Genomic DNA, 23537 nt, shown 5'->3' with positions numbered 1-23537 from the left:
ACTCGCAAATTTTGGCCAGGATGTAGGTTCCATCGTACATACCGTACGTCACGGGTGACATATTTAATGCGGTAAGGGTCGCCGCTTCTCACTGTTATTTCTATTACCACTTATCCAAGGATTCCATCTCACTTCCTGGTAAAGCCGCACACCATCCTACGCAGGCCCCGCACCAGATTCTTCGGCGTGGCATACAGGGCTATCTGTCATGTCTACCAGTGAAGCACCCAGCGAACCTCTCAGCATCATGAGCCAGCCTACACAACCGGGTAACGCCTTGGGGACAAACGCAGAAGTACCAACTTCAACGAGAGAAAGAAACGATACAGTAGACGAGCACTCCACCCCCCTGCATGGGATGAAGCTCTACGCTGTGACGGTGGGTATCTGCTTCGGAGCTTTCATAATGTCACTGGATGTTTCCATCATCTCAACCGTACGTACGGTCCTCCTTTACTTTTACCCGCCACTCAAGGGATCATCCACATTTCCATCTCTCTACATGGCATTGGCTAATGTATACGACCTCATCTACCCAAGCAGGCCATCCCCTCTATCACGTCCGACTTCGGCGACACCTCGCAGATCTCTTGGTACCCGGCCGCCTACACCCTCGCGACGTGCGCGCTGACCCCGCTCGCCGGCAAGCTGGCCGCGCTCTTCCCGCTCGACCGCGTCTACTTGTCGTCCGCCGCCGTGTTCCTGATCGGCAGCATAGTCTGCGGCGCCTCGCCCACGAGCAATGCCTTCATCGCCGGCCGCGCGGTCGCCGGCATGGGCGCCGCGGGCATCGCGAGCAACGGCCTCACCATCCTCATCACCGTCGCCCCCGTGCGCCAGAAGCCGGTCTTCATGGGCTTCGGCGCCGGCTGCTTCGGCATCGGGTTGGTGGTCGCGCCGATCCTGGGTGGAGCGTGAGTTACGACCCTCCGCAGTATAGCAAGTGCTGGCCGCTGGGTGCTGGTTCTGTATGATAGGCTGCTAAATTCGGGGCGTGTTGGCAGGTTCACGCAGAGCTTGACGTGGCGCTGGTGCTTCTGGTAGGGATTTGTTGGATGCTTGCTTTCCCCTCCGGACTATGTCTTCCAACAACAGCGCTGACGATCCCCGCATTCGCAGGATAAATCTCCCCTTTATCACTATCACGATCGCTGCCATTCTTCTCTTCTTTAAACCCCCACAGCGAGGCAACGCCAACCTCCTCTCCCGTCTCCGGAGCCTGGACGTGGTTGGGAGTGCCATTTTCATACCCGGCATCTTCATGCTTCTCCTCGTCTTGCAGCGGGGCGGGCAGCAGGACCCCTGGAACTCGGCTACCGTCATCGGCCTCTTGACGGGCTCAGGGGTGATGCTGCTCAGGTTCGTGGCTTGGGAGGTGCGCCAAGGCGACGGTGCTCTGATTCCCGGGGCCGTGGTGGCGAGGCGGAGCGTGATATTCTCTGTCTTATTTGGATTCTTCCACATGGGCTCGCTTACCATCGCCTCGTACTACCTTCCCGAATGGTTCCAGGTCGTGCAGGGTGTCGATCCCCTTCAAAGCGGCATCAGGATGTTGCCGACCGTACTGTCCCAGCTGCTTACGATCATGTTTGCTAGCGGAGTGGGTGAGTCGCCCTGCTTGTGTTTGAACTTGTTCCCTTGTCGATCAGGTGCGGATGCAGGTATCTGACATATGAGAAATCAGCCATAAGGATAGGCTACTATAACCCATGGTTCTTCCTCGCGGCCACTTTCATGTGCACGTCCAACGCGCTTTACACTCAGTTCGACGCTGTCTCGACGCCTGCCAGCCACTGCATCGGCTATCAAGTGATCCAGGGCATCGGCGCCGGTTTCGGGATGCAAATGACGTCGCTGTCGGTGCAGCTGGAGCTCAAGGACAGTCCCGACCTCGTCCCGGTAGGCATCGCCTTCGTCATGTTCCTGCAGTACCTGGGCTCTACCTTCACCCAGGTCGCCGCTGGGGCCATCTTCAACAGCGAGCTGCAGACGGGTCTCGTCGAGCGCGCGGGGCTGAGTCCCGCCCAGGCGGCGATGCTGCTTGCGGGAGGCACGAGGAGCGTCCGGGATATCGCGAATGAACACTTCCCGGATCATCTCAGTCGCGTCCTAGAGGGGTACAATTCAGCCATCACTAAAGTCTTTGTAAGCCTTCCCAGTTCGAGGTCTTCCCAATCCTTTCCCATCCATGTATCATGCGCTACGTAGCAATCGTCTCACTATCCACAGTTTATTCCAGTTGCTTGCACCGCTGCCGCATTCTTCCTCGCTTTGGGCATCAAATGGAATAAGATCGAAGAGGTCGGGGAAGGTCCATTAAGCCGGTTACGAAACAAGAGACGCACAGAAGCTTGAATATGGCACGGGAACGGATATGATTCCTAGAGGTAATTGCACAGCCGGGGTCACGCTAGGCAGCAGCCTGCTCGTTCGGGCCGCGGAGGAACCGGTCTTGGCAACTTGCGGTGTATTTCAACCAGCGGGATTCCTGAGTAGGCATACTTCCACCTAGCTAAGAATTCGGCCAACAAATCCAACCCATTATGACTACGCCTTTCCCTTACCTGCGTCTTCCGCGTGAGATCCGCGACGAGATCTACATATTCCTGTTCAGCGACCTCGTCTTTGATCGCAACAACCCACAAGACCGTTCCGAACACGAGAAGAAGAGCAGCATCGATCCGCGGCTGGCCCTCCTGTAAGTCTGTCGACAAATCTACACCGAAGCCTCTCCCCTCGCCCTGCGGCATGTCACGATCTGCTGCATGGATGCCTGGGATATGCTGCGCTGCCTGATGTCCATGAATCCGGAGCAGATCCGACAATTGAAGTACTTGAACGTATGCTACAGCATAGTCTGCTTCAAACTACCTTACCGTTCGGCAGACGACACTCTAAGTTCCAGCCTAAGATTTGAGCCCGAACCCGACGCCCGGGGTTTCCACGTAGGCGCTCTATTGGGGCTGTTCCCGGGCCTCGAACTGGACCTGCTCGTGCTGGAAGACGGGATGAGTTCGGGCCTGAGCGGATACGAGGCTGCCCACGGTCCCGACCTTGTCGAGTCTCTCTTACAAGCCGACGGCTTCCGCGAGGTGCGGGCCAACATTCGCGCGGCCGAGGACGCCTTTGCGGGCAACCGGCGAATGGACGGCACAAGGGGCGGGTGCGGGAAGGATTTCGACGACTATGGCTCGTCTTGGGCGGAGTCTATTCGGACCCGGTTTCGCGGCCGCCCGGGGTGGAGTGTGGACCTCTACGTCGAAGAGGCCGCCTGCCCGAGTGTTCACTGGGACGGGTTCCGAGACGCGGGAGTCACGGTCCGGGACGGCCTAGAGCAGCGCCAGGATGCCGGCCTCGAGGAAAGCGAAGACCGCTGCTTCTTGGCGGAGAACTACTGGACCTTCCGAGCCTGCCGCGGGGACGGACCCGTCGCCGTCCCCGACGCCGGCCGCGACAGGGTGCTTGGATGCATTGGCTATTACTTCCAGGAAGAGGGACCACTAAGCGACGAGGAGGTGAAGGGGGCTTCGGATGGGTTGAGACAGCTGTTCAGGGATCGGAATTACGCACAGATTGTGGAAGCGGAAGAAGTGGCAAATTTGTGTGCTGATGGGCCTTATGAGTACGATTGGTGAGCTGATTTGGCGCTGGATTCGCGTTGTAACAAGAATGGGATTTTGATATCTTGAATCAATTGCGGTCCATATATTCTCTTACGTGGGCGATGACCAACCGCATTTCGAATTCTAAGGAATTTGATTTCATTAAGGAGATCCAAATCGACTTCAGTTTACACTACACTTTTCGAGCAACTATGATAGCGTCATGAAACTGGGTAAACTTCCTGATATCCTGGATGGCGAGGCCCGCACGGTGTAGCAGGCCCCTCCAATGCGGCTCTCGCCTTTCCATGGAGTCGAACATGACCTTCATGGCCAGACTCAGAGCCGCCGTGTACTCCACCCCAGGAGAGCCAGCGGGTGGTTTCTCATCCGGCAGGACCTTGTCGTCAATCAGAATCACGCTATGCTCACCCATGGCCCCGACATGGGCCTTCAGGATCGCGATGCAGATTTCATCGTCGTAGTTGTGCATGATCTGGCGGAAGTAGTAGGCTCGTGCGTCTTTGGCTGGTTAGGCATCTGCACAATCATGCATTTTGCTGGGGCAAGGTCAACAGGAAGACGTACCTCTCACCGGCTGCTCCGTCAAGAAGTCATGGCCCATTACCTCCATGCCCTCTACTCGTAGGACCTTTTCGAGCACTTGAGGTTTGTCTTGTAGGATCATCTTACCTGGCATGTCGGGCCAAACCTTCCTCAAACCGGCGCATTGGCTCCCATTACCGCCACCAACGTCGACGAACATGATGTCCGTGGGTGCGGCATCACGGCCCAGCTCGGTCTTGAAGTCAAACACATCGAGCCACGTGGGGAGACTCGCAAACTGCGCTTCCATGAAGCGATGGAAGGCTGCTTGGTTGGCCGGATGAGTCTCGAGCCACGTATAAAAGTCCTCTTCGGTATGCTGCCCAAGCTTGAAGGCCGTCATATGGCTGTCCCGGGGCTTCTTCAGAATACGATGGAACGCTGTGAACCCCGGCAGGCAATTGTCATGACTTTTAGCAACCGCATTATGTCAGCCGGCATCAGTGACCTTTCAGGCGTGCAGCTGACGTACAAATGCGTGACAGCGTCGTTGAAGAGGGGCACCAGAAGGAGATGCGACAGCTTTGTTGGCATATACCGCTGCTTTTCTGCCTCGACAACAATGCCCTGCGGGGAGAGGTAGTCCATGATAGACCCCAGGATCCGTGGCTCGAGCCCGCTAGCGCCAGAGAGCTCGGCGAGATCGCTTGGGCCTTGACTTGCCGCCAGAGTAGAAAACAGCGCGCAGTCCTGTCCGATTCGGGCAGCGACCAGGGGCAGTGGCTATGTTGGGTAAGCGACCGCGTCATTTCACTAGGGCAAAACTCGGGAAGCGAAAGTAAATACGATTTATCCTCACCGAGTACACAAGTCTTTGCATGGTTTCGAATGGAGCCTCGAGCCCGATAGAGGCCAGACGGCCCAAGCGTTTGATCTCATGGCGCTGTTCTTCATTCCCGTAGGTCTCTGGCGTCTCGACCAGCAACTTCAACTGCTCAATCAGGAGTTGGGGGTCAGCCATGCTTGGTTTGTTGGTTGTTCGTTTTCGAGTGCTCCCGAGGGCGTTTTAAGATGACGAGGAAGAGGGCAAGAAAGGTGCCCTGCAAATCCAGTGGGCATTTGCTCTGGAATGGACAGATGGTCAACAATGCGGATGGCCGGGCCCGGAAGTGGTGGAGGCACCCCGCCCGCGAACCATTTGGCTGGGAAATCATGGGTCAATGTTTGCTTACCATCTGTAAGGGGTACTGCTTTCGGATAATGCACCGCTCGCTCCCTTCCCAGCGTACTGGGCTGGTTGGAACAGGTGGCGTCCGGTCCCTTGCGACTTTCTTATTTTCTGTCGGCCCAACTAGATTAGACTAAGACTTGATTTCGGATCTTGAGAATGTCCCGGGCGGTTTGGTTGGCAATGCAGTCCCGTCACACATAATAGAACAATGGCTTTTGCTATTTTACTACCCTTCTCTATCTGAATCACTGTTACCACGTACTCCAGTTCACATGGCAATTGCGACCGAGGCAGAATTCACTGGAGTGATCCCGGATAGAGGGCAGGCCATTACGATCATGATCTGGGTCTTGACAGCTCTCGCTTCTGTCACGGTGGCTCTTCACATCAGTTTCCGTGCCAAAGTGAAGGTATTCGGTTGGACGATTTCTTCATGATTATATCAATGGTACGCCGACGTGGAATAATGTGGAATCATACCCTTGAGAGCGCGTAGGCTGACTCGAATAAGCTCTGTTTCGTCGGTTGGAGCATCACGATCACTCTATATGCCTCCCGTGGCGGCACCCGTCATATCTGGCATGTTGCATTGCTGGGAGGGGATAACATGGCTGAAGTTCAACTCTTCAACTGGACCAGTCAAGTGTTCGGCATCATCGGCGTGGCGGCGGGCAAGATTTCCGTGTCTGCCCTGCTACTCGGCATCATTCGGCAAACAGAACTGCGCTGGCAGCGAGTCTACCTTTGGACTATCACTTTGGCCAGTGCAATAGCTCTGTCGTGTTCCATCCTCACATTCTCTCAGTGCAGTCCACCCAAGAGACTTTGGGACCAGCGAGTCGATGGCAACTGTATTAACCCACTTGTCATGTCGGGATTCGGTACTTTTACAGGCTGTAAGGCGGACGTGTCTTTGCCTCCTCTCATGTTAGATCCTTAGCATTCAATACGTTCGCCGACGCAAGTCTCGCTCTTATCCCCATCACCATATTCTGGTCTCTACAGAACAAGACGGCGGAGCGAATTCAGCTCAGTATCGTCTTCGCCCTCAATATTTTGACCTCCATCTGCTCGGGGATCAAGACCCAGTACCTCGCCGAGCTGGCCAACCGCGAGGACCTGACATGGGCCACGTTTGACATCTTCGCCTAGGTCACGGCCGAGCTCTTCTTGATGATTGTGTGTGGGACCATCCCGACGCTCTATCCGCTCCTGCGGGGCATGCGGTCCGCGGTCTCTCGGCTGGGAAGCAAGTGGTCCGCGTCGCGGTCTGGTCCGCCATCAATGCCCGACTTGCGCCCCAATGACAAGACGACGTTTGAGTTCGCTGCCATCGGTCGGACGAAGGGTCGGTCCCAACACGAGAGCAACTATTCCCAGAGAAAGCTTCTGTTGGGCTGAATTGGCAATGCCTTAAATTTAGAATAACTGTAAAACCAGAACAAGACAGGATTGCGAACGACAAAGGTCAAGATCGGCACTATTGGTGGAATCGGGCGACAATTATGCAGGCCCAGAACCCAGCAGTCAGTCAGATTCTTGAAATGCCATCGGTATGCAGGAAGGGCGGCCCTGGATGTCCGATGTCGACTTTTCCATCTCGATCTGAAGTCTGTTTGGCGTCTGCACGTGAATGGATGTACATCAGACTGGATATCGCCGGCATGCCCCAGCGGATCTCGCATATTTCATGATTCAGCGCCAAAACGGAAAAATCGCTCGAATACCCTGCTGAGTTTCGACTCGGTACGGGGCTCCGATTCTACCGAGGACGTGACGTAAAGCCACCCAGCCGGGCCGGAATCATCTGATAGACTGGGCCAGGGCGTACACAGACCCTGCATTAGCCTCGGCTTGATAGGCCATGATCGGACTACCAGGTGATTTCCGGCATAGCATCTCTAAAATATAGTTGGTCCGAGGTACGTTCAGCTTACCAACCGGGATTAAAGTTGGGGCTGGGTGTAAACTTCCTTCGTTTTCGTATAGGGGGCGGTCCTATACAGTACGGAACTACCCGTATACCAAGTCAAGTCATCTCGTTCGCATTCGTCCCTGGTTTTCGGCGCCTTTTGAGCCCCATCAAAGTGCCGTCATGACAGCGTAAAGTCAAAACTTTGGACCGCCGGGGCCAGTCAAGACCCCGCGCGCGACTGCCGCGGGTCAGCCCAGCCACTCTCCGTTCGTCCCTTTACGAATGCGGGCCGAGCCACGGACCACGGCTGCGGCTCACGTGGGGTGGGCTTTGCGAAGACGAGGTCGAACGCGCGGATCTCTCCGATGTTCACACAGCTGGGGGACTGCTTGACGACTCAACAGCAGCATGCGCAGGGCCCCTTGGCGGATCACAGGCAAAGGCGCGCATGACGCCATGGCAGATTCCGCGTACTACGCGCGCCAATGGCTTCTTGGGGCCTAGAAAGCTGCGATAGCAAGTTCCTGGCTTCTGCGGCTCCCGTGTGTTTGGACGAACATTTAAGTGGCTCATCATCCTCGCGATAAACAGTCTCATCTCTCCACCACAACTCACTACCACACAACAACAACCAATAGCACACTCACTCAACCATCTACCAGATACCAACTCGAGCCTCGTCTCCTCCAAGATACCGTTCATATCTGTCGATCGTCTCCCAAGATGAACAAGTTCCTCCTCGCCACCCTTCTCTTGGCCCTCAACGCCAACGCCCTGGCCCTTCCTCGGGACGAGGGAGCCGGGATCAAGGAGCCTGGGACACCGTATCAAAGCCCGCCTGCGCAACAGGTCGACGAAGACGTGTACTACCTCCACAATCGCGACACCCAAGGTGACAGCGGATCACAACCTGCGGCGCAACCTGCCGGCGACGGCAAGCCAGTGTCCAATACCTTTTGTTAGTATTGCCTACAGCCTACCTCACCGCCTTCATTTGAAATTCAAAATGATGATGAAAACTGACTGACAATGTTCTATTTCTAGGGAAGGGCAAGGGTGGCGATGGCTACGGCGGAGGCGGCGGCGGAGGCGGTGGAGGCGGCGGCGGCGGCGGTAGCGGCTATGGTGGCGGCTCCGTCGGAGGAGGCGGCAGTGTCTGCATTGGCGGATCTGGATCCATCGGTGGTGGTGGCTACGGTGGTGGCGCTGGCGCTGGCGGCGGCGGCGGCGGAGGTGGTGGTTACGGAGGTGGATATTGAGAAACTCGGGACCGACTTTCGACTTCTTCGTGGGCTGGGATTGGTGATAGCACCTGGTTGGATGGGCTATCAATTGGGAGTTTGGAAACTGGTGTTACTTGAGTACGGGGTTCGCTATGGGTGAAGATTTCCATATTAGGCTGGGCCTTGAGACGCAGCTGTTGCAATAGTAATGGATAAGACTTTCTACTGAGTTTCCAAGTGCTTGATTGCTAGACTATCTCTCAAGCATATATTGTTGGTTAGCAATTCTGTATCAAAATCGAGGTGCCGTTGAGCTGAAACTCATCGCCATCGCCGCCCATACTGCGGTCACTGCGGTCAAAAATAGATGATTCTCGCAGACCTTCAGAGGTAATGGAAGGTTTCTTCAGAAGAAATTGAAGACTAATCTCAACGTATTGGTCGCTATGCTTATCTTTCATCGTTTGCTCTATCTCATAATGGGCAGGTAAAGTCCGTTGAGACTAGGTGTCTTCATGATCTACCCAACGGCTGGGACGTCAAGTGTGTGCCACTTCATCAGTCCAATTACCATCCCGCACTCATCCTGTTGCCAGAATCCGACACACTGGCTGTTTCGCCGTGTTGGCCCCGTACTACTCCTTCGACTTGGACTTTCGACCCATCCCGCGGAGCCTTTGGCCAGCCCGGCGGATCTTGGCGACGAGGAAGTTTCGCTTCCGCTGATTCTCCGGCTTGGGCTCCAGGTCTGCCACCTCACCCCCGCCCACCGGCGTGGTCGTGACGTGTGGGGCTTTCTTCAGCTCCTTCATTGCCTCCAAGAACTTCGAAACCATCTGTTCGCTCTGTTTTCGTTCTTCCTCGCGCTGCTCTCGAACCTCTCTTCTGAGGTCTGCAATCGTATTATATACGGCTGAAAGGGCAGCAGTTGTTTGACCGGCTGTAGCTGTATCAGTTTCTCGGGGCTCGGGGTGAGGTTTGGTACTGTCAATGACAGACTCGATGGCGCCGAGTGCTATCGGACTGTTGACTGTCTCTGGTGGCATCTGGCTCGCGCTCGTAGTGGCTGTGGATGGTGTGTTTGTCACAGACGGCTCAAGTGATTCGGCTTCCTGTTGTCGCTCGACAAGTGCCATACTCATCTCGCCCATCTCTGCAACTTCATACATGGCTGGGCAGGCAGATGATTGATGGCCCAAGAAGTACCATTTAGCGGTAGGATATGCATCATACGCCAGCCAATCAGCCCGATCATTGCCTTCAACTCCCGAGTGGCCCTTGACCCAATGGAATTCCACCGGCAAGTCCAAATCGGTGGAAGCGACTGTCTCCACGAGCTTTTTGACGTTGGCTTTAAGGTATTCCACTGTCCAATCGCGCCCTGTGAAAGGCTTGTTCTTCATCAGAGTCTGAAGCATTCTATCAAGGATGCTCAGACAATGCCGAGAGTCGCTGAAGATCAGAACTTGAAGGCGCGAGGCCTTCTTCGCTTGCTGTTTTTTGATCTCGATGTAGGAACGGACCTCCTGCTCCAAGGCTTTCAGTGACTCAGCGACAGCCACGATTTCGGCCTCGTTTGAGTTTTTGATGCCGAGGACGCCAAACGCTCGGTCAATCCATGGCGCGTTCTTTGCGTCTGTCCCATCATAAACATGTCTGTAAGTCACTGCCGAGGTCCTAGGGCAGTCGTATTCTGGTAAACGAACGCTTCCGTCTGTGTACATGACAATGCGATCCCCGAGAGTGGCCAACCCTATTGCGTTTTTTGCGAGATGCCTCGACCTTTCGACGCTTCGATGGAACACCTCCATCTTTCCGTAGATATCCTTGTGCGGGCGTGTCATCTTGTGTGCAACTGGTCGTGATGCAAGCTTTACTGGTTTAGCGGGTGGCTTTGGTGTGGATTTTGGTGGTAGCAGTTTTAATGGTTCAAGGGCCGGCACCGCTGGCCTTTCCAATGGCGGTTGGGGGCCACCCACTGATCTAGAACAGGAGCAAAATCGAATTGATTCATGCGAGGTATGGACCCAAATTCGAATGCTGGCTTCTCTGAGTCGCCCAGGGTCTTTGCTGGTTCCCGAATTTCAACACCAGCCACGTTTGTAGGGGCACAATCATTTGTTTGAGTTCCACAATCAAGGGGTCTTATTGAAGAATGGGTGTCTTCGATCGATGGTGATGGCTGTGCATTTTGATCAATAGCAGGTGGCTGCGTTGCCTTTATTGTCTCGTCGACGCTGGGCCATGCTTGTCGAGTCGCTAAGAACCCGGCGTACTTGATAGACGGCCAGTTCGCCAGGCCAACCCAAGTCATATGCCTGGGAGGTTCAAATGTGGAAGCCACTGCCGTTGGGCCTTGCGGCATCGAAGGCTGAGCCGTTGTTTGTTGAGAACTCATTGTGAATCCGGGTGTGGTATTGAGGCTGAACAAAGGAGCTACCGATGTCGTGTCTCGTAATGTCTCGTGAAGGTGCGTCTATGGGTGTGAACAGAACTTTGAAATGGTCTTGATTGAATCTAGTAACATACTGCTGCATGTCCTTTCTCCGATTGAAGGTGAGATGGCGATGGAGATGGCACAACCGCCAATTCATAAGGCGTGGGTATGGGATTAAGGTTCGCAGTGATCCAGAAAACATGGTCTCGCCATTACCGTCGCAGGCCTTAACCCATTTGCGGTCTCATGTGGAACAAGGCCGAGGAATCAATTCTTGTGCAAATTGACATCACTTGAGCTCCAACATCAATTTCAAGGACCAGCTGTAAGATCTACGTAATCGACAGCTTGGTGAATCTGCGAACCAAAGCCGTTCGAACAGATTATTGTAGTAGTGATCTCGTAATGTATCAAGGGACATGAACACTGGATTGCTTACTTTCCAGCCAGCCAAAGATACTGATCACCACATCCTCACCCGTCATCTTCCCTTAACCTCACATCTGGCCAGCCAAGCTGTAGAATCGAACGTTCTGCCGCGGCATGACGGTGAAGCGGTCATCGCGGAGCTCGACGTTGGTGGCGCCCCAGCCGCCCGAGGTGGGCGACGGGCCGTCGATCTCGAGCCGGTACTCGGCTATGACCTTGAGCAGGAAGCCCTTCATAATGAGGACGACAAAGTTCTTGCCGATGCACTTGCGGGCGCCGAAGCCGAAGCGCAGCATGCTCCAGCGGTAGTCGAGCGGAGACAGGTCGCGGAACGCTGGGGGCGGAAAGTCTTGCCTGGGTGATGGTGCCCTTTTTCCTTCCCGATTATGGCGGGGGCTTTACAGACGGGGCTCTCGGTGTTGAGGCGCGCCCAGTCGATAATGAAGCAGGTCCCGGCCTTGATGTGGTAGCCGCCGATCCACAGATCCTCGGTAGCGTACTCGGGCAGCGTGAACCAGACGGTCGGACAGAGACGTGTCGACTCCATGCAGGTATACTCGAGCAGAGTGTCGCTGCGCTGTAGGTAGCGCTCATAGACGTCATCGCTCGAAGTCGCGCTGCCGTTCGCCTCCTGGCGCTGAGCCAGGACCTCCTCCCGTAGCTCGGTCTGGACCTCGGGGTTCATGGCCAGGTTGATGAGCAGGGAAGGCCAAGATCGCCGAGGTCACATCCAGATTGGCGAAGAGGATCTCGTCAATGGTATGCAGCCAGTTGGCGGTGCCGATGGTGCCCGCTTTCACTTGCTCGTACATGTCTTTGACGGGGCATGCGATGCATTTCTAGAACGTCCAGGCAGAGATTAGCATGCGCGTTTTTCTGAGATTACCAGAAGCAACGGAGTGGACTCCTACCTCGGTGGCGATCCGGACAACTTTTAGATTGTAAGCCTCCCACTCGACCTCGAATGTGCCCATGTTATTCTTGGCCATCGTGGGCAGCATGTTGTAAAAGCTGGACCGCTCACGCCTGCCGAACCAGGTGGTCAAGAGGACCTTATCGTGAACAACATTCAGCTGCAGCAGCTCATCAAACATCTAGTGAGAACGCGGTTGATGGGTCAGCCATCATCACTTGAGAGGGATGTCAGGTGGGGTCTCACCTCGTCCGTCAGCACGTCCCTGTACAGAGAGAGGGCTATGATTTTGAAGGGCAGGATCCGACACGCCTCGAGGGCCTCGACGACGAAATCGGCCCGCCCAGGCACGGCCGGGAGTTGGTCTCGCCAGCGCGAGAGCTCGCGCCGCATGGGGTCGAGAAAGGCCTTGGCGCACTGGTGGCTGAAGTGCGGGTCGAAGACGGTGCGGATGCTCCTCCACAGGTCGTCGTTGACGACGCCGGCGCACTGGCCCATGACGCGGCCAAAGTAGTGGCCCATGCAGGCGTTGGTGGGTTTGAGATGTTCTTTGTGGCATTTTGGGTCAGCGGTTGGGACAAAGACCGTCCCTGAAATTACGTACCCTTCGCCTTACGACTGTAAAACTCCTTGACGTGCTCCGGCTGGGTGAGGATGATTTCCGGCCGGGTCCCGTTCCAGATCAAGCAGGGGCCATTCCCTGCCGTCAAGCTGGCTTGAGTGGACAGTTGGTAACTAGATATTTATATGTTAGCCTGCTCCAATATTGAAAGCGGCAGATGGCAGGGTTCGTCTCACCCCTGGTTGAAGCGTGAGAACCTCGACTCTCCCTTGATCTCGGGAATCGCGGCACCGTTGTGGTCCACGAGGTATCCCTGGCGCCGGAGCCAGAACCTCCTGACCTCTCGGCGGATCGGCGTCTGGAGGCACGGGAAATCAGCATTCAGTAGTAGCCTGGGCAGCCTGCTTGGATTGGGGGGATACAAGCTGTCTCGCAGAACGAACCCATCTGGTCACAATGAGACAGCAGGCGATGACTCCCACGACAGTCGACAGCCAAGTAAGCTTTGGCTGCCGAGGATCTGCGAAGAAAACCTCGAAATGTCTCGTTGACTGCATCTTGTTTACGTCCCTCGAGGTCTCCGTATTCAATAACAAGAGGAGGGGTGGGATCAACGTGTGGGATGAACGTGTGAGTGTATTAGTGGATGAATAAAATGTGGGATTTATTGATGCGACGGAGCAATGAACGGCCTTGTCTTCCTGGCGGTTGACAGTGGAATTGTCGGCGGTATATCAGTACTTATGCACAGCTCGTGCTTCACCGTCACTCGATTCCATAGAGGGTTGACAGTGGTATAAAACAGGGACAGGATACCCTTTCTGGAGCCTTCGTACGGCCTCAAGTAGGGTCTTTGCTGGTTCGCAGCTGTGCAGCTCTACGTTACAACATCGCTGAAACTGCCATCATGTCGATAACAACGTCTTTTGCCAGGGCGCAGTCTGGAAACGCACACATTGGCCACTTGAAAGCCTACCTCGCCTGCATGGTGTCTGACGTGCAGACGGCCTGTGGCTTGCCTTGTCAAAGACCTGGCTAGGCTAGGCACGATCTTTCGCCCATGGGTAAAGGATGGAATGGATGAAACGAGCCAACGTTAAATTCTTATTTGAGACACGTCACTTAACAAAACCCCGGCACTGGCTGAGCCCCGCTAGGTGGCGCCTTCGAAATGTGTCGAGGAAGGTCTTCTACCTGCATGCTGAAGGATGACCCCCTGGATTGCCCTAAGTAAACAAGGCGCCAAGAAAGAGCTTGCGCCTTGGCTTACAGGAAGTAGTGGCGAAGGGGGCTCTAGAAGCCAGAGACTCAAGGAAAAGGGAAAAGGCGTCCCGTGGCGTTTCCCCCGATGCAGTCTACGGCCAAGGGCTGACTCGGCGGGCTTTGAGCTGAAATGCACAATGTGCTTCGACGGCAAGAACATTACCTGTAATATCGGACGTATATTGCCGTGATATCAGATCAACCGCCAAGGTCGTCCATAGCAAGAGGCGCATAATACCTTACTGTACCTGTGGCTACTGTATCTGTATGTCTCGGATTTGCTATGACTGCAGCTGGCGGTGCCCCCACTGGTATAAATCCATTCGCCAGGTTACGACAGCACATCAACGCCGCACTTTGCCACGCCGTCAAATCTACAGCTTGGCGCCATGAGAGCTGATGTCCGTACGAGCATGAGAATTGTCAGCTCTGGCCCAAGTGGCGAACCCTTAAATGCATCAACGTATTGTGCAGCATTATGCTCGAGCTTTACTTGAGTGCCAAGTCCATCTGACGTTGCTGATAGTTTGGTCTGGCTGGTCGGTGTAGCAAGCCTCCCTTGTCAAACACCAATTCCGGGATGGCTGGCTTGATTCCGTCTTCTCAGCCCGTGTAGACCGACGCCGTGCTCGGTTGGCAGAGGTCTGCGGCAGGTGAGAATGTACGGGTGTACTGGTTATGGTGAACGTTCCATCGGGGAAATCTGTGAGGCTGATGGATGCATCTGAGCCCCTTCTGAAAAGGGAAAATCTAAGCGAATCGGGGTGATTAGGAGATAAGGTGATGAGAACTAGGAGACGAATGATCTGCTATGCCCAGAAGCTTGTTTCTATGGGGTGAAAGAAGTCAATGTTAGATTGAGTCGAGTAACAGAGCGAGTGGTCGTATTCATATTCGGGCTGAGCCCACGGAGATCCGAGATCAGACCCTGCCTCCAAAGCAACATCAAGTTGGATCACTTACTGGACTCTGAGCCCCTCAATATACCATTTTGCTTTCATCCAAGCCCAAGATACTGTCACCATGGCCTATCTGCTGTTCCCTGCCGGCGAGAGCATCAAAAAGGGGCGCCGCAAGGATGATTATCACGTACTCTGTGCTGATATTGTCCGAACTGGGTCCGACGCTATTGATGCCTTTAGCATATTCCATAACCTCGTCGTCGGCGCGGATCAAGGTGACGATGCCCCTGGATACATGGCGTTCGATGCCCACGTCGGGGAAACAGGCTGTCACCTCCGGGCCGGCATGTTCCTGGACCTCTTTTCCATCTACCGACGGCACTTTTGATAATAACGATGCTGCTTGGCGGGTCTTGAGAGACTGCCTCACGGAGACCCAAAGACGCCTCCGGCTTGTCATCGATGAAGCCGGGCAGGCGTGTGCCAAGCTCACCCAAGCCAACATGAAGCCCACGGTGCTAGGCCTGAACCCAAAACAAGACACGCCAGAGAGGATCTTGGAGATTCTCGGGTGGCAAGGGTTGAAGAAAGACTCAATCGACCAGAAGCTGGGGTTTCTTTCTCTTGGCATCAGCACCACTACAGAGTCGAGTCTGGATATGTCAGATGTCGGTTCCCCTCTATCGTTGGTAGTTTCAGGCGCCTCTTCGGTCCATGGTTTCTTCGGCTTCACAGAGCCGGCATCGCAGGATCTTTCCACCACCGGTTCCAGTGCTGCTTCTAGTGATGCGTCCACCGCTGCTTCCTCGTGTGGAGATGACAGTGATGGTGCGGAGGATGACCTGGGCGGTGCACCAAGCTGGCCCATCCATGACCTGGAAGTCGTCGTACGCTTGGTCGTCTTCTCTTACATCCTGTCCAAATACAAGGCCTTCTCCTACTACAACGGCAGCCCTAACGGCAAACTCGAGCCGCAGGTGGCCGATGAATTGACGATGCAGTTGGTGCAACCTCACTGGGGGAACCATTGCAAGAGACCTGGGCTCCGGCGAATCGAGAACGAGTTCCGCGAGATGCAGATTTGGCTTTCGGACATGAGCTGCGAGTGGCTGCAGTCGCTCGCCCGGGGCTCTTCTATCCGACCCAGCATGCTAAGGTTAGTAGATAAGAGGAGTTCACGTTCCACACTGATTACGAAGATTGACTAATTCGTGCTCGGGTTTAGTCTTGTGCGCGAAGTTACAAGAGTTTCCAAACTCGGACTCAAGTCGGTAGCTTGCTTTCCGGGGTACATCCTGCAGCGCGAGACCCTTACGCGCCAGGGTCAAACGCTGATCTTGGTAGACAGACACTTCTGTTCGCAAGGTGCGCTCGATCTACTTGCGTTGTCTAGTCGCGTAGTCCAAGACTCTAACGTTCTCTCACAGGCACGCATTTGAATGTCTTCACCGCCACACTCGCCGCAGATGACGAGACGGACATGCAATGTCATCAAGACTCCATCAATGAAGCCCACGATGCGACAATCCAGACAAAGGGCATCGAAGGGCCATCGATCTGGCGTATATGGCAGACGTCGGTGGAAGAGCTCATGGCCCTCCGTGATCCCACGACGCCGCACATGGTCGTGATGGGTAACAGCATCAATGGGTCATATAAGGCCTACACCGACCTCGTCTACTCCTCGCTACGAGACGAGACCAAACCGCAGCGAACTCGCGAACACCGTGAAGCCGAAGAAGCCCAACATTGCAGGGCACAACACTGCGTGGCGAATGAAGAGCACGTCGAGGTATTCCTACTCGCTGATCATGACAAGCTGGCGCTGTCATTCTTTGCGATCCACCCCCGCGTACGCCTTTCCCCTTGGCAAGGGCGAGGAGGATGTGGACCGTTTCATTCACGACAAGGCCAGCGATTGGTCTGCGCAGCATGGGCAGCAGCTGTGGCGCCTGTGGCAGGAATGCCACGCAGATGCCGATCAGGTTGGCACGGGGGAGGGGTACATGGGGACATTCCGGTGGCAGCACGCCTTCCTGGAGTCCAAGGGACGACTGGGGGCGTTGCTCAGACGAGCGCAGATGGAGGACGACCTCATGCCGCTCAAGGCACCAATAAAGTGCATGTAGAAGAGCGCCCGACAGTAGATGTCGATAGCCTGCATTCCAGTATTAGGTCAGCGTAGCAGGAGAAGGGCCTCTGCTTATGGGGGCTGAAGTGTCGGGTCAAACGATTGACGAAAGTGGTGTGGCCAATCGGAAAGGAACCGCATTGCGACTATGTCATATCCACAGTGGGCGAGCTGTCATCGTCCCGTCTTGGCTCAGTTCAGCCCATGCAAATCTGGGGAAAGAAGTGTAACATGCGGGATGCTAGCAGGCCACGTAATCAGTGCAGCTGCAACCACCTCGTCGAAACAAGATCCAACGAGGCAGAGCGATTGCAACATCTTACCTAATAGTGGCTGAATGGCTTTCAGACGCTGGCTTTTTGTGTGCAGAACAATCAATCATGTGGCGAGCTTTCTCATGTTGGCATGTTGCTGGGAGGCTCAGTTGCAGGATGCCCTGGTACACTGATTGAGTTGTGACCCCAACCAGCCACCAGGGAGCCTCTTTGATCAGTGTCTCAGCTCGCGCTTCGCGACATTTCGGACTCGCCCCTTCGCTGCGTCGGGCTATCAAAGCTGTTCATTGAAATGCGCACTGATGTCGGGATACTGCTGTGTAACCCGACGGAAAAGCATGGGACTATCCCAGTCCAATGATTGAACAGTGAGCAGACAGTGTTTCCAAACGTCGCGTTCATGATCGCGGTGGATTATAGCGTAAGACTGATATCTGTTAGGTGAACCAACTGGGCGGAACTGCACTGCATGGAGTAATTATAAGGTTACATCCCACGCCATTCAGGGACCTCCTGCCTGTCGACCGTTACAACCAGCTACAACCAACAATCGCATTCCTTCCGTATCACACGCGCCTCAGTCTCTTGATCCTCGAATCAATTGCTTCCGTCCACCTAGCTTCAACCTGCCTTCAACCACAACCGCCGACACTTGAACGGATGCCACATACGACAACAGCATGTCGTCCACAGAGAAAGCATCGCTGAAGCCTGGAACTACGCCAGATGCGGAGCCCAACTCCGTGATCACACCAGCTCCCCCACAGGCACCGGCTGCTCCTCCCGATGGCGGCAGTCGGGCGTGGCTCGCTGTCGCCGGCGGCTGGCTATGTCAATTCTGCTCCTTCGGTTTCATCAACGCGTAGGTCGCAGGACTACCTAATGATCATCTCGCTCTTTTCAGCCAGCTAACCAGTCTCCATCTAGGCTCGGCTCATTCCAGGAGATCTACCAGTCCGACATCCTCAAAGGCGAATCCGCCTCCAACATATCATGGATCCTGACGACCCAGCTCTTCCTCATGTTCTTCCTCTCCCAGCCCGTCGGGCTCGGAGTCGACATGTTCGGGGCGTGGCCGATGCTGGCGCTGAGTTTCGTGCTCTCCGTCGCCGGGCTCATTGGCCTCAGCTTCGCGACCCAGTACTGGAAGATCTTCCTTGCCCAGTCCTTGTGCTTCGGCCTCGGGTCTGCTGCGGCCTTCATCCAGGGTCTGGTCGTGGCCGGACAGTACTTCAAGAAGAAGCGGGCACTGGCTCTCGGCATCGTCGCCAGCGGAAGCTCCTGCGGTAAGGTTTAGAAACACCATGTTTCAAGGAATAGGAACAAGCAACTAACACCTTCGCGCTTGCTGTAGGTGGTGTCGTTTTTCCGGTGATGCTGGCCCGTCTCTTTGACAGCATCGGGTTCCGCCCCACGATTCGCTGGTGCGCCCTAATGATCGGCGTCCTGCTGGCCATAGCCAACCTCTTGGTCCGCCCCGCCATGGCTCCCAAGGGGTAGGCGGGCCGTCGCAACCTCATCAGCTTCGCCACCTTCAAGAAGCCCGCCTACCTCTTCTACGTATCCGGCGCCTTCCTCGTCTTCTGGGGCCTTTTCGGCCCGTTCGACTACCTACCGGCCTTTGCGCTGGGCAACGAGTCAACAACGGGCGTGGCGCTGTACACAGTCTCCATCATCAAGTGAGTTGGTTTGCGTGATCACCTTGGCTTGATTCATTTCAGTGACTTATGTACGGTGGGATCATTATAGCGCCGCTTCGATTCCGGGCCGCATCCTGCCCAACATGTACGCCGACCGGCTGGGCTCGTCCCTGAAAGCCATCTCGCTGTGCGCCTTCCTGGCCGGCGCGTCGGTGCTGGTGATCTGGCTCCCCATCAGCTACCGCAACTCGCTCGGCGGCCTCATCGTCTTCGCCATTGTCTTCGGGTTCACGTCGGGGCCTTCGTGTCGCTCATGACGCCGGCCATCATCGAGGTCGCGGGCGGCCACAGCTCGGATCTCGGCGTCATGCTGGGCACCTTCTTCGTCGTCGTCGCCGTCGCCAGCTTGACCGGCCTTCCCATCCAGATGGCGACCGTGACAGAGCGCGGCGATGGCGGCGGCTACGACATGCTGGGCCTCATCGTGTTCTGTGGGGTTTCGATGCTGTTGGGGTCTGCTCTACTTGGGTGGACGGCGAGGTTTGTGGGGAAGCGGAAAGCTGCCGCCGCATCGTGAATGTGCTGTAGCCGGTGGAGGAACGTTGGATTTACTGCCTGAACTCGGATAAACAACAGCCTTAGTAGAACTGAGCAACCATGACAAGTACACATTCGTGATCAATTGAGTGATGTGCTGTCGGACAACCTGACCCAGGCACATTGGGGCTTGGCCATTTTCCCTGGATGTCGAAATAAGGTTGCGGGTACACTTCAGTGGGTGTGGCCAGGCTTACTTGGTGCGTGCAGGTGGAGTGCTGAGCATGTCGCTATTCAATGGCAATGCCCGTCTCTGGGGACCATGGTCCTCCTCCATGCGATTCGATGTCTACTAGAATAGCTTCATCTCCGAAGATGCCAAGCAATTTTCGAGCGCTGCTAATCGTGACGCCACTGCTGCATTTCGATGGAATGAACCGCACGAAAAATATTGGTTTCGATTATTCTACGAGTTGGGTTGCAGGTTTCAGTTGCCACCACTAACAGGCCGGGACGGGGCCCTGTTGTTTGGTGGGGTCTGCATCCTGTGCTGGATTTTAGGTGCGCTGCACTGCCTGCTTACAGAACATCAGATCGCTGCGCCACCTTCTGTACTTGCTGCGTACTACGGAGACAGCCTGATTGATCGACAGATCAATTGAGCCGGAGACCATTGGCCACAATTTGCAGCATTTCGTATTGCTAGTCGCAGGGCAAATGAAACATGCATGACAGGTACCGAAGGAGTGAGAACAGCCGTTACAGTTGATGACTGGAAGCCTGGAAATCTCCCTACAACCCGCTTTCAGGGCCGTCCGTTACCCCGCATCAGCGCTGTGACCCCCACTACGAGTACCTCTGGGCTGGCTGTCATGCCCGTGAGCAACGCCATGCCCCGCACGATTGATCAAGGTCGTACTCAGTAACAAAACCAACTCGACGAAACTCTACATTATGATCGGACCGCCTACTCAAGATTCGTCGACATTCCAATCCGTGACAGATGTTCGCACTCCTACAGTGCCCCATGGGTCACACACGACATGAACACCCCCCGCAACGACAGCTCACAGCCCTAAGCATCGCGATGCTGCCCCGTTGTTCGCAGGTGTTCCATTGCCTCCGCCATCTGCTCCTCCGTCGGCCGCTGTACAACCATCAAGTACAGCACATCCTGCGAAAGAGTTAGTGTCGTCCATGATCTAGGCATGCAGGGGCGTGACTTACATCCTGCAAGAGCTTCCTGGCACCTCTTATCAAGGAAACGGGGCCAATGCCACTCCCAACAATGCCACCTCCTCGCGAATTGCCCAGCCTACCTCTCCCCGGAGCAGACTCATCATCGCCGCGGGCCGAGCGGCCCCGGAGGCCACCAAGCAGTCCGCCCCTCGACTCTGCACGCCTACCCCCTCCCCAAGCCGCCCTCGCGTCCACCCAAGAGTCCACCGCCGCGCCGTCTACTAGCTAATGGACTTTGAAGAAATCTGCGAATGGTCAGTCACGTGCATTAAAAAGAAAGCTTGCTGGCGGCGGCTCTCACCCTCCTGTCAACAACGCAATAGGATCTCCACTGCTGGCAGGATGATTGGGGTCCGCATATCTAGACGAGAACTGTTCCTGCCCCGCCGCGTTGGCCAGGGAGCTGTCGGGGTTCTCGCCAGCCCACGTCGCCCTCGCCCGCTTGTCCATGTACTGCCCCACGAAGTTTCCACCACGCTTCATGGCCGACTGCTTCTTGGCCTCGCCGGCGTCACCGCCCGAGTCTACCAGCTCATCCAGAGCAGGGAACACAAGGGGTGCCGTCTCCGGCCACTCAAACGAAGAGGCCCCGCTCGAGCTCTCGAACCGATCGCGCCGCTGGCCCTGCTTCGAGGCCTGCGCAACCGAAGACTCCATGTCGAACTCCGCCATGGTCAACATCTCGCCTTGGCGGCTCGGCTTCCACGTCATGATCAAAGCGACCAATCCTCGGGGGCGAAGAAGGACTCGTTGACCTGGTCCAGGAATTTGTTGGTTTTGGACCGGCTGTGCAGCTCGCTGCTCGCGTCCGCCACCCTCTTGACGGCCATGGAGATGATCATGGTGAACGGTTCGGGTACAGCGTGTCCCGCGAAAGAAGCCAAGTTAATGGCTTGGATCCACGGGCTGGGCTCGACCGACTTGTTGAGATTGTCGAGGAAGTGGAGAAAGGTGGCCTGGTCGATGCCTACGTCGGCAAGCAGGGGAGAGTAAGCGTGTACGAAGCCCCGGGTACGGGATCCCGGACGCCGCTGGGTGATGACGACGGGCAGAGCAAGTTGGCCGCGCTGGTCCTCGCCGTCCTGTTGCTCGTAGGGGGCGCAGGATGGTCGCGTATGAAGGAGTCGGCGAGGGCGGGGAGTTGTTCTGTCGTAGCGCTGCTCGGCGCTACCGGCTCATGGCCCGCCAATTGGTCTTGGGCTTCGTCCAGTTCCCACACCGCCTCATCCATTTGATGAGACAAGTGGGCCTCGTCTTCCAATCCGAGCTCCCCGTTTGCGCCGGCGGCATCTTCCTCGGCGTCGTTACCAGCAGCTGTTTTGGAAGCCTTCTTCTCCTTGTGATATTGATAGCTCTCGGTGGCAAGACCGATGCCTGTCGCTAGGCCACGCACGAGCATTCCCACCGGCCCGGCGCGCTGCTGGCGGCCACCATCCGCGTTGCGCTGTCCACGAAGCATGATTTTGATGGGGAAGAATTGAGAAAAAGGATGAAGTGGAATAATTTGGTGATGGACAAGAAGACGGACAGTACCGGCTAGATATAGATTATCCTGATAGACCCCGGCTTGAGGCTGGCGATGACATTGGTGGAATCGTGGTGGCTGTGTACCTAGTAGAAGCACTAGCGCTTACTGGCGCGTTGCTGGCTGGGGCTGTTCACGACACCGACGATGGTACGAGACCGAAACCGAACCCGGGACTTTGCCTCAAGGCAAAACTGCATTCAAGGCTCAATGAACCAGATGCGTTTGATGAACGTGGCGGGTTCATTGTTCATACCTGTGGGTTTGGCAGCGGCGTTGTTCCCTGCCGACAATATGCTCCCTGTGAGCGGTGGGTTGCTTGTGGATCTTGTGCTCTGGCATATGTCACCTCCGTCGGTGATGCTATCTTGTTGTTACCGATTGATAATGGCTTTATCACTGTTGGAGTTGTGCTGCTTCTTGCCGATATTCCTTCGCTTTGGGCTGTGGGTTTTCCGTAGGCATCATGCTCTCTTGGGCTACGTGATATCTCTCGAGGTCGTGATCCATATTAACCATTTCTCCTGGTATGGCATCTGTGGTCTTCTCCTTTACCTGTTAGTGCTGGTCGGGCTTGTCGTTTTAAACACCATGTGACGCGGTACTATCCCTACAGGACGATAAGTATACGTTTTAAGAACCCTAGGCGCTATTCCGGCGGTTATTTACGGAGAATAACCGGCCGTTTAACGTAAGGTTAGCGTCGCGCACGGGCCCGTTCCCGTAGGACCGCGTTATGTATAATAACGCGACTAGGTTAGCCCGTGGCGCGGCCCCGCTTTATTTAAAGTTATTTAGGGTTAGTTTAAAGTTATATAAGGTCGCGGTTATTAAAAGTTTTTTTACGTCCCGTTAAGTCGTTATTATAAATAATAAAATACGTACCTAAGATTTCGTTATTATTTTATTTTTAATTATTTTAGTTTTTTTAATATAAAAGTATATTCGGATTTTCTCAGTTTTTTTTTTAGGCGATTATGGCGACCGTTATCGTATATAACGATTCGGAGGCTATTATTATATTCGATCGGCCTCGGGGGTCGCGTTTTATGTATTATGCCGCGTTGGCGTAAGCGCGGCGGCCGCGTATTTCCGTAACCGGCACCGGTTTACGGACGAGCGGCTTTAACGGGTGTTCGCGCGGTACTAATCGATCGAGGGCGGCGC

The 23537-nt window shown here is 55.3% G+C and overlaps 13 protein-coding genes across 13 annotated transcripts; 7 read left to right on the top strand and 6 right to left on the bottom strand.

Annotated features, from left to right (window-relative positions):
• Positions 1–358: 358 nt before the first annotated feature.
• PG997_000014 (uncharacterized protein) lies at positions 359–2355 on the top strand (the record flags this gene model as incomplete). Its single annotated transcript, XM_066804329.1, has 4 exons — positions 359–408; positions 1120–1604; positions 1685–2145; positions 2230–2355. 4 exons carry the CDS (start codon positions 359–361, stop codon positions 2353–2355), a joined length of 1122 nt encoding a protein of 373 aa, XP_066674102.1.
• A 188-nt stretch (positions 2356–2543) lies between these two features.
• PG997_000013 (uncharacterized protein) lies at positions 2544–3635 on the top strand (the record flags this gene model as incomplete). The annotated part of the gene is made up of 2 exons (XM_066804328.1): positions 2544–2698; positions 2906–3635. 2 exons carry the CDS (start codon positions 2544–2546, stop codon positions 3633–3635), a joined length of 885 nt encoding a protein of 294 aa, XP_066674101.1.
• Positions 3636–3795: 160 nt separating this feature from the next.
• On the bottom strand, positions 3796–5169 carry PG997_000012 (S-adenosyl-L-methionine-dependent methyltransferase; the record flags this gene model as incomplete). Its single annotated transcript, XM_066804327.1, has 4 exons — positions 3796–4130; positions 4191–4618; positions 4681–4931; positions 5008–5169. 4 exons carry the CDS (start codon positions 5167–5169, stop codon positions 3796–3798), a joined length of 1176 nt encoding a protein of 391 aa, XP_066674100.1.
• Positions 5170–5986: 817 nt separating this feature from the next.
• PG997_000011 (uncharacterized protein) lies at positions 5987–6531 on the top strand (the record flags this gene model as incomplete). Its single annotated transcript, XM_066804326.1, has 2 exons — positions 5987–6275; positions 6320–6531. 2 exons carry the CDS (start codon positions 5987–5989, stop codon positions 6529–6531), a joined length of 501 nt encoding a protein of 166 aa, XP_066674099.1.
• Positions 6532–7663: 1132 nt separating this feature from the next.
• On the bottom strand, positions 7664–8288 carry PG997_000010 (uncharacterized protein; the record flags this gene model as incomplete). Its single annotated transcript, XM_066804325.1, has 3 exons — positions 7664–7794; positions 7942–8108; positions 8275–8288. 3 exons carry the CDS (start codon positions 8286–8288, stop codon positions 7664–7666), a joined length of 312 nt encoding a protein of 103 aa, XP_066674098.1.
• An 864-nt stretch (positions 8289–9152) lies between these two features.
• PG997_000009 (uncharacterized protein) lies at positions 9153–10361 on the bottom strand (the record flags this gene model as incomplete). The annotated part of the gene is made up of 1 exon (XM_066804324.1): positions 9153–10361. One exon carries the CDS (start codon positions 10359–10361, stop codon positions 9153–9155), a length of 1209 nt encoding a protein of 402 aa, XP_066674097.1.
• Positions 10362–11451: 1090 nt separating this feature from the next.
• On the bottom strand, positions 11452–13216 carry PG997_000008 (cytochrome P450; the record flags this gene model as incomplete). The annotated part of the gene is made up of 7 exons (XM_066804323.1): positions 11452–11732; positions 11786–12050; positions 12112–12222; positions 12295–12477; positions 12543–12844; positions 12901–13031; positions 13095–13216. Coding segments are annotated over 7 exons (1395 nt in total), but the record flags the coding sequence as incomplete, so codon positions are not given.
• A 1928-nt stretch (positions 13217–15144) lies between these two features.
• PG997_000007 (uncharacterized protein) lies at positions 15145–15411 on the top strand (the record flags this gene model as incomplete). The annotated part of the gene is made up of 1 exon (XM_066804322.1): positions 15145–15411. The coding sequence occupies one exon, from the start codon at positions 15145–15147 to the stop codon at positions 15409–15411; it is 267 nt and encodes an 88-aa protein (XP_066674095.1).
• A 115-nt stretch (positions 15412–15526) lies between these two features.
• PG997_000006 (uncharacterized protein) lies at positions 15527–17152 on the top strand (the record flags this gene model as incomplete). Its single annotated transcript, XM_066804321.1, has 4 exons — positions 15527–16179; positions 16249–16388; positions 16451–16875; positions 16898–17152. 4 exons carry the CDS (start codon positions 15527–15529, stop codon positions 17150–17152), a joined length of 1473 nt encoding a protein of 490 aa, XP_066674094.1.
• A 957-nt stretch (positions 17153–18109) lies between these two features.
• On the top strand, positions 18110–19386 carry PG997_000005 (uncharacterized protein; the record flags this gene model as incomplete). The annotated part of the gene is made up of 5 exons (XM_066804320.1): positions 18110–18291; positions 18357–18715; positions 18784–18899; positions 18930–19108; positions 19179–19386. 5 exons carry the CDS (start codon positions 18110–18112, stop codon positions 19384–19386), a joined length of 1044 nt encoding a protein of 347 aa, XP_066674093.1.
• PG997_000004 (uncharacterized protein) lies at positions 19383–19646 on the top strand (the record flags this gene model as incomplete). Its single annotated transcript, XM_066804319.1, has 1 exon — positions 19383–19646. The coding sequence occupies one exon, from the start codon at positions 19383–19385 to the stop codon at positions 19644–19646; it is 264 nt and encodes an 87-aa protein (XP_066674092.1).
• A 1035-nt stretch (positions 19647–20681) lies between these two features.
• PG997_000003 (uncharacterized protein) lies at positions 20682–21517 on the bottom strand (the record flags this gene model as incomplete). Its single annotated transcript, XM_066804318.1, has 4 exons — positions 20682–20780; positions 20834–20921; positions 21013–21090; positions 21147–21517. 4 exons carry the CDS (start codon positions 21515–21517, stop codon positions 20682–20684), a joined length of 636 nt encoding a protein of 211 aa, XP_066674091.1.
• Positions 21518–21558: 41 nt separating this feature from the next.
• PG997_000002 (heterokaryon incompatibility protein-domain-containing protein) lies at positions 21559–22304 on the bottom strand (the record flags this gene model as incomplete). Its single annotated transcript, XM_066804317.1, has 2 exons — positions 21559–21927; positions 22017–22304. 2 exons carry the CDS (start codon positions 22302–22304, stop codon positions 21559–21561), a joined length of 657 nt encoding a protein of 218 aa, XP_066674090.1.
• Between the last annotated feature and the right edge of the window lie 1233 nt (positions 22305–23537).

The sequence above is a fragment of the Apiospora hydei genome, assembly GCF_038363865.1.
Source record: "Apiospora hydei strain CBS 114990 chromosome Unknown utg000002l_segment0_segment0, whole genome shotgun sequence".
NCBI lineage: Eukaryota > Fungi > Ascomycota > Sordariomycetes > Amphisphaeriales > Apiosporaceae > Apiospora > Apiospora hydei.
The sequence above is the reverse complement of the archived record's forward strand: the minus strand, read 5'-3'. Positions and strand labels throughout refer to the sequence as shown.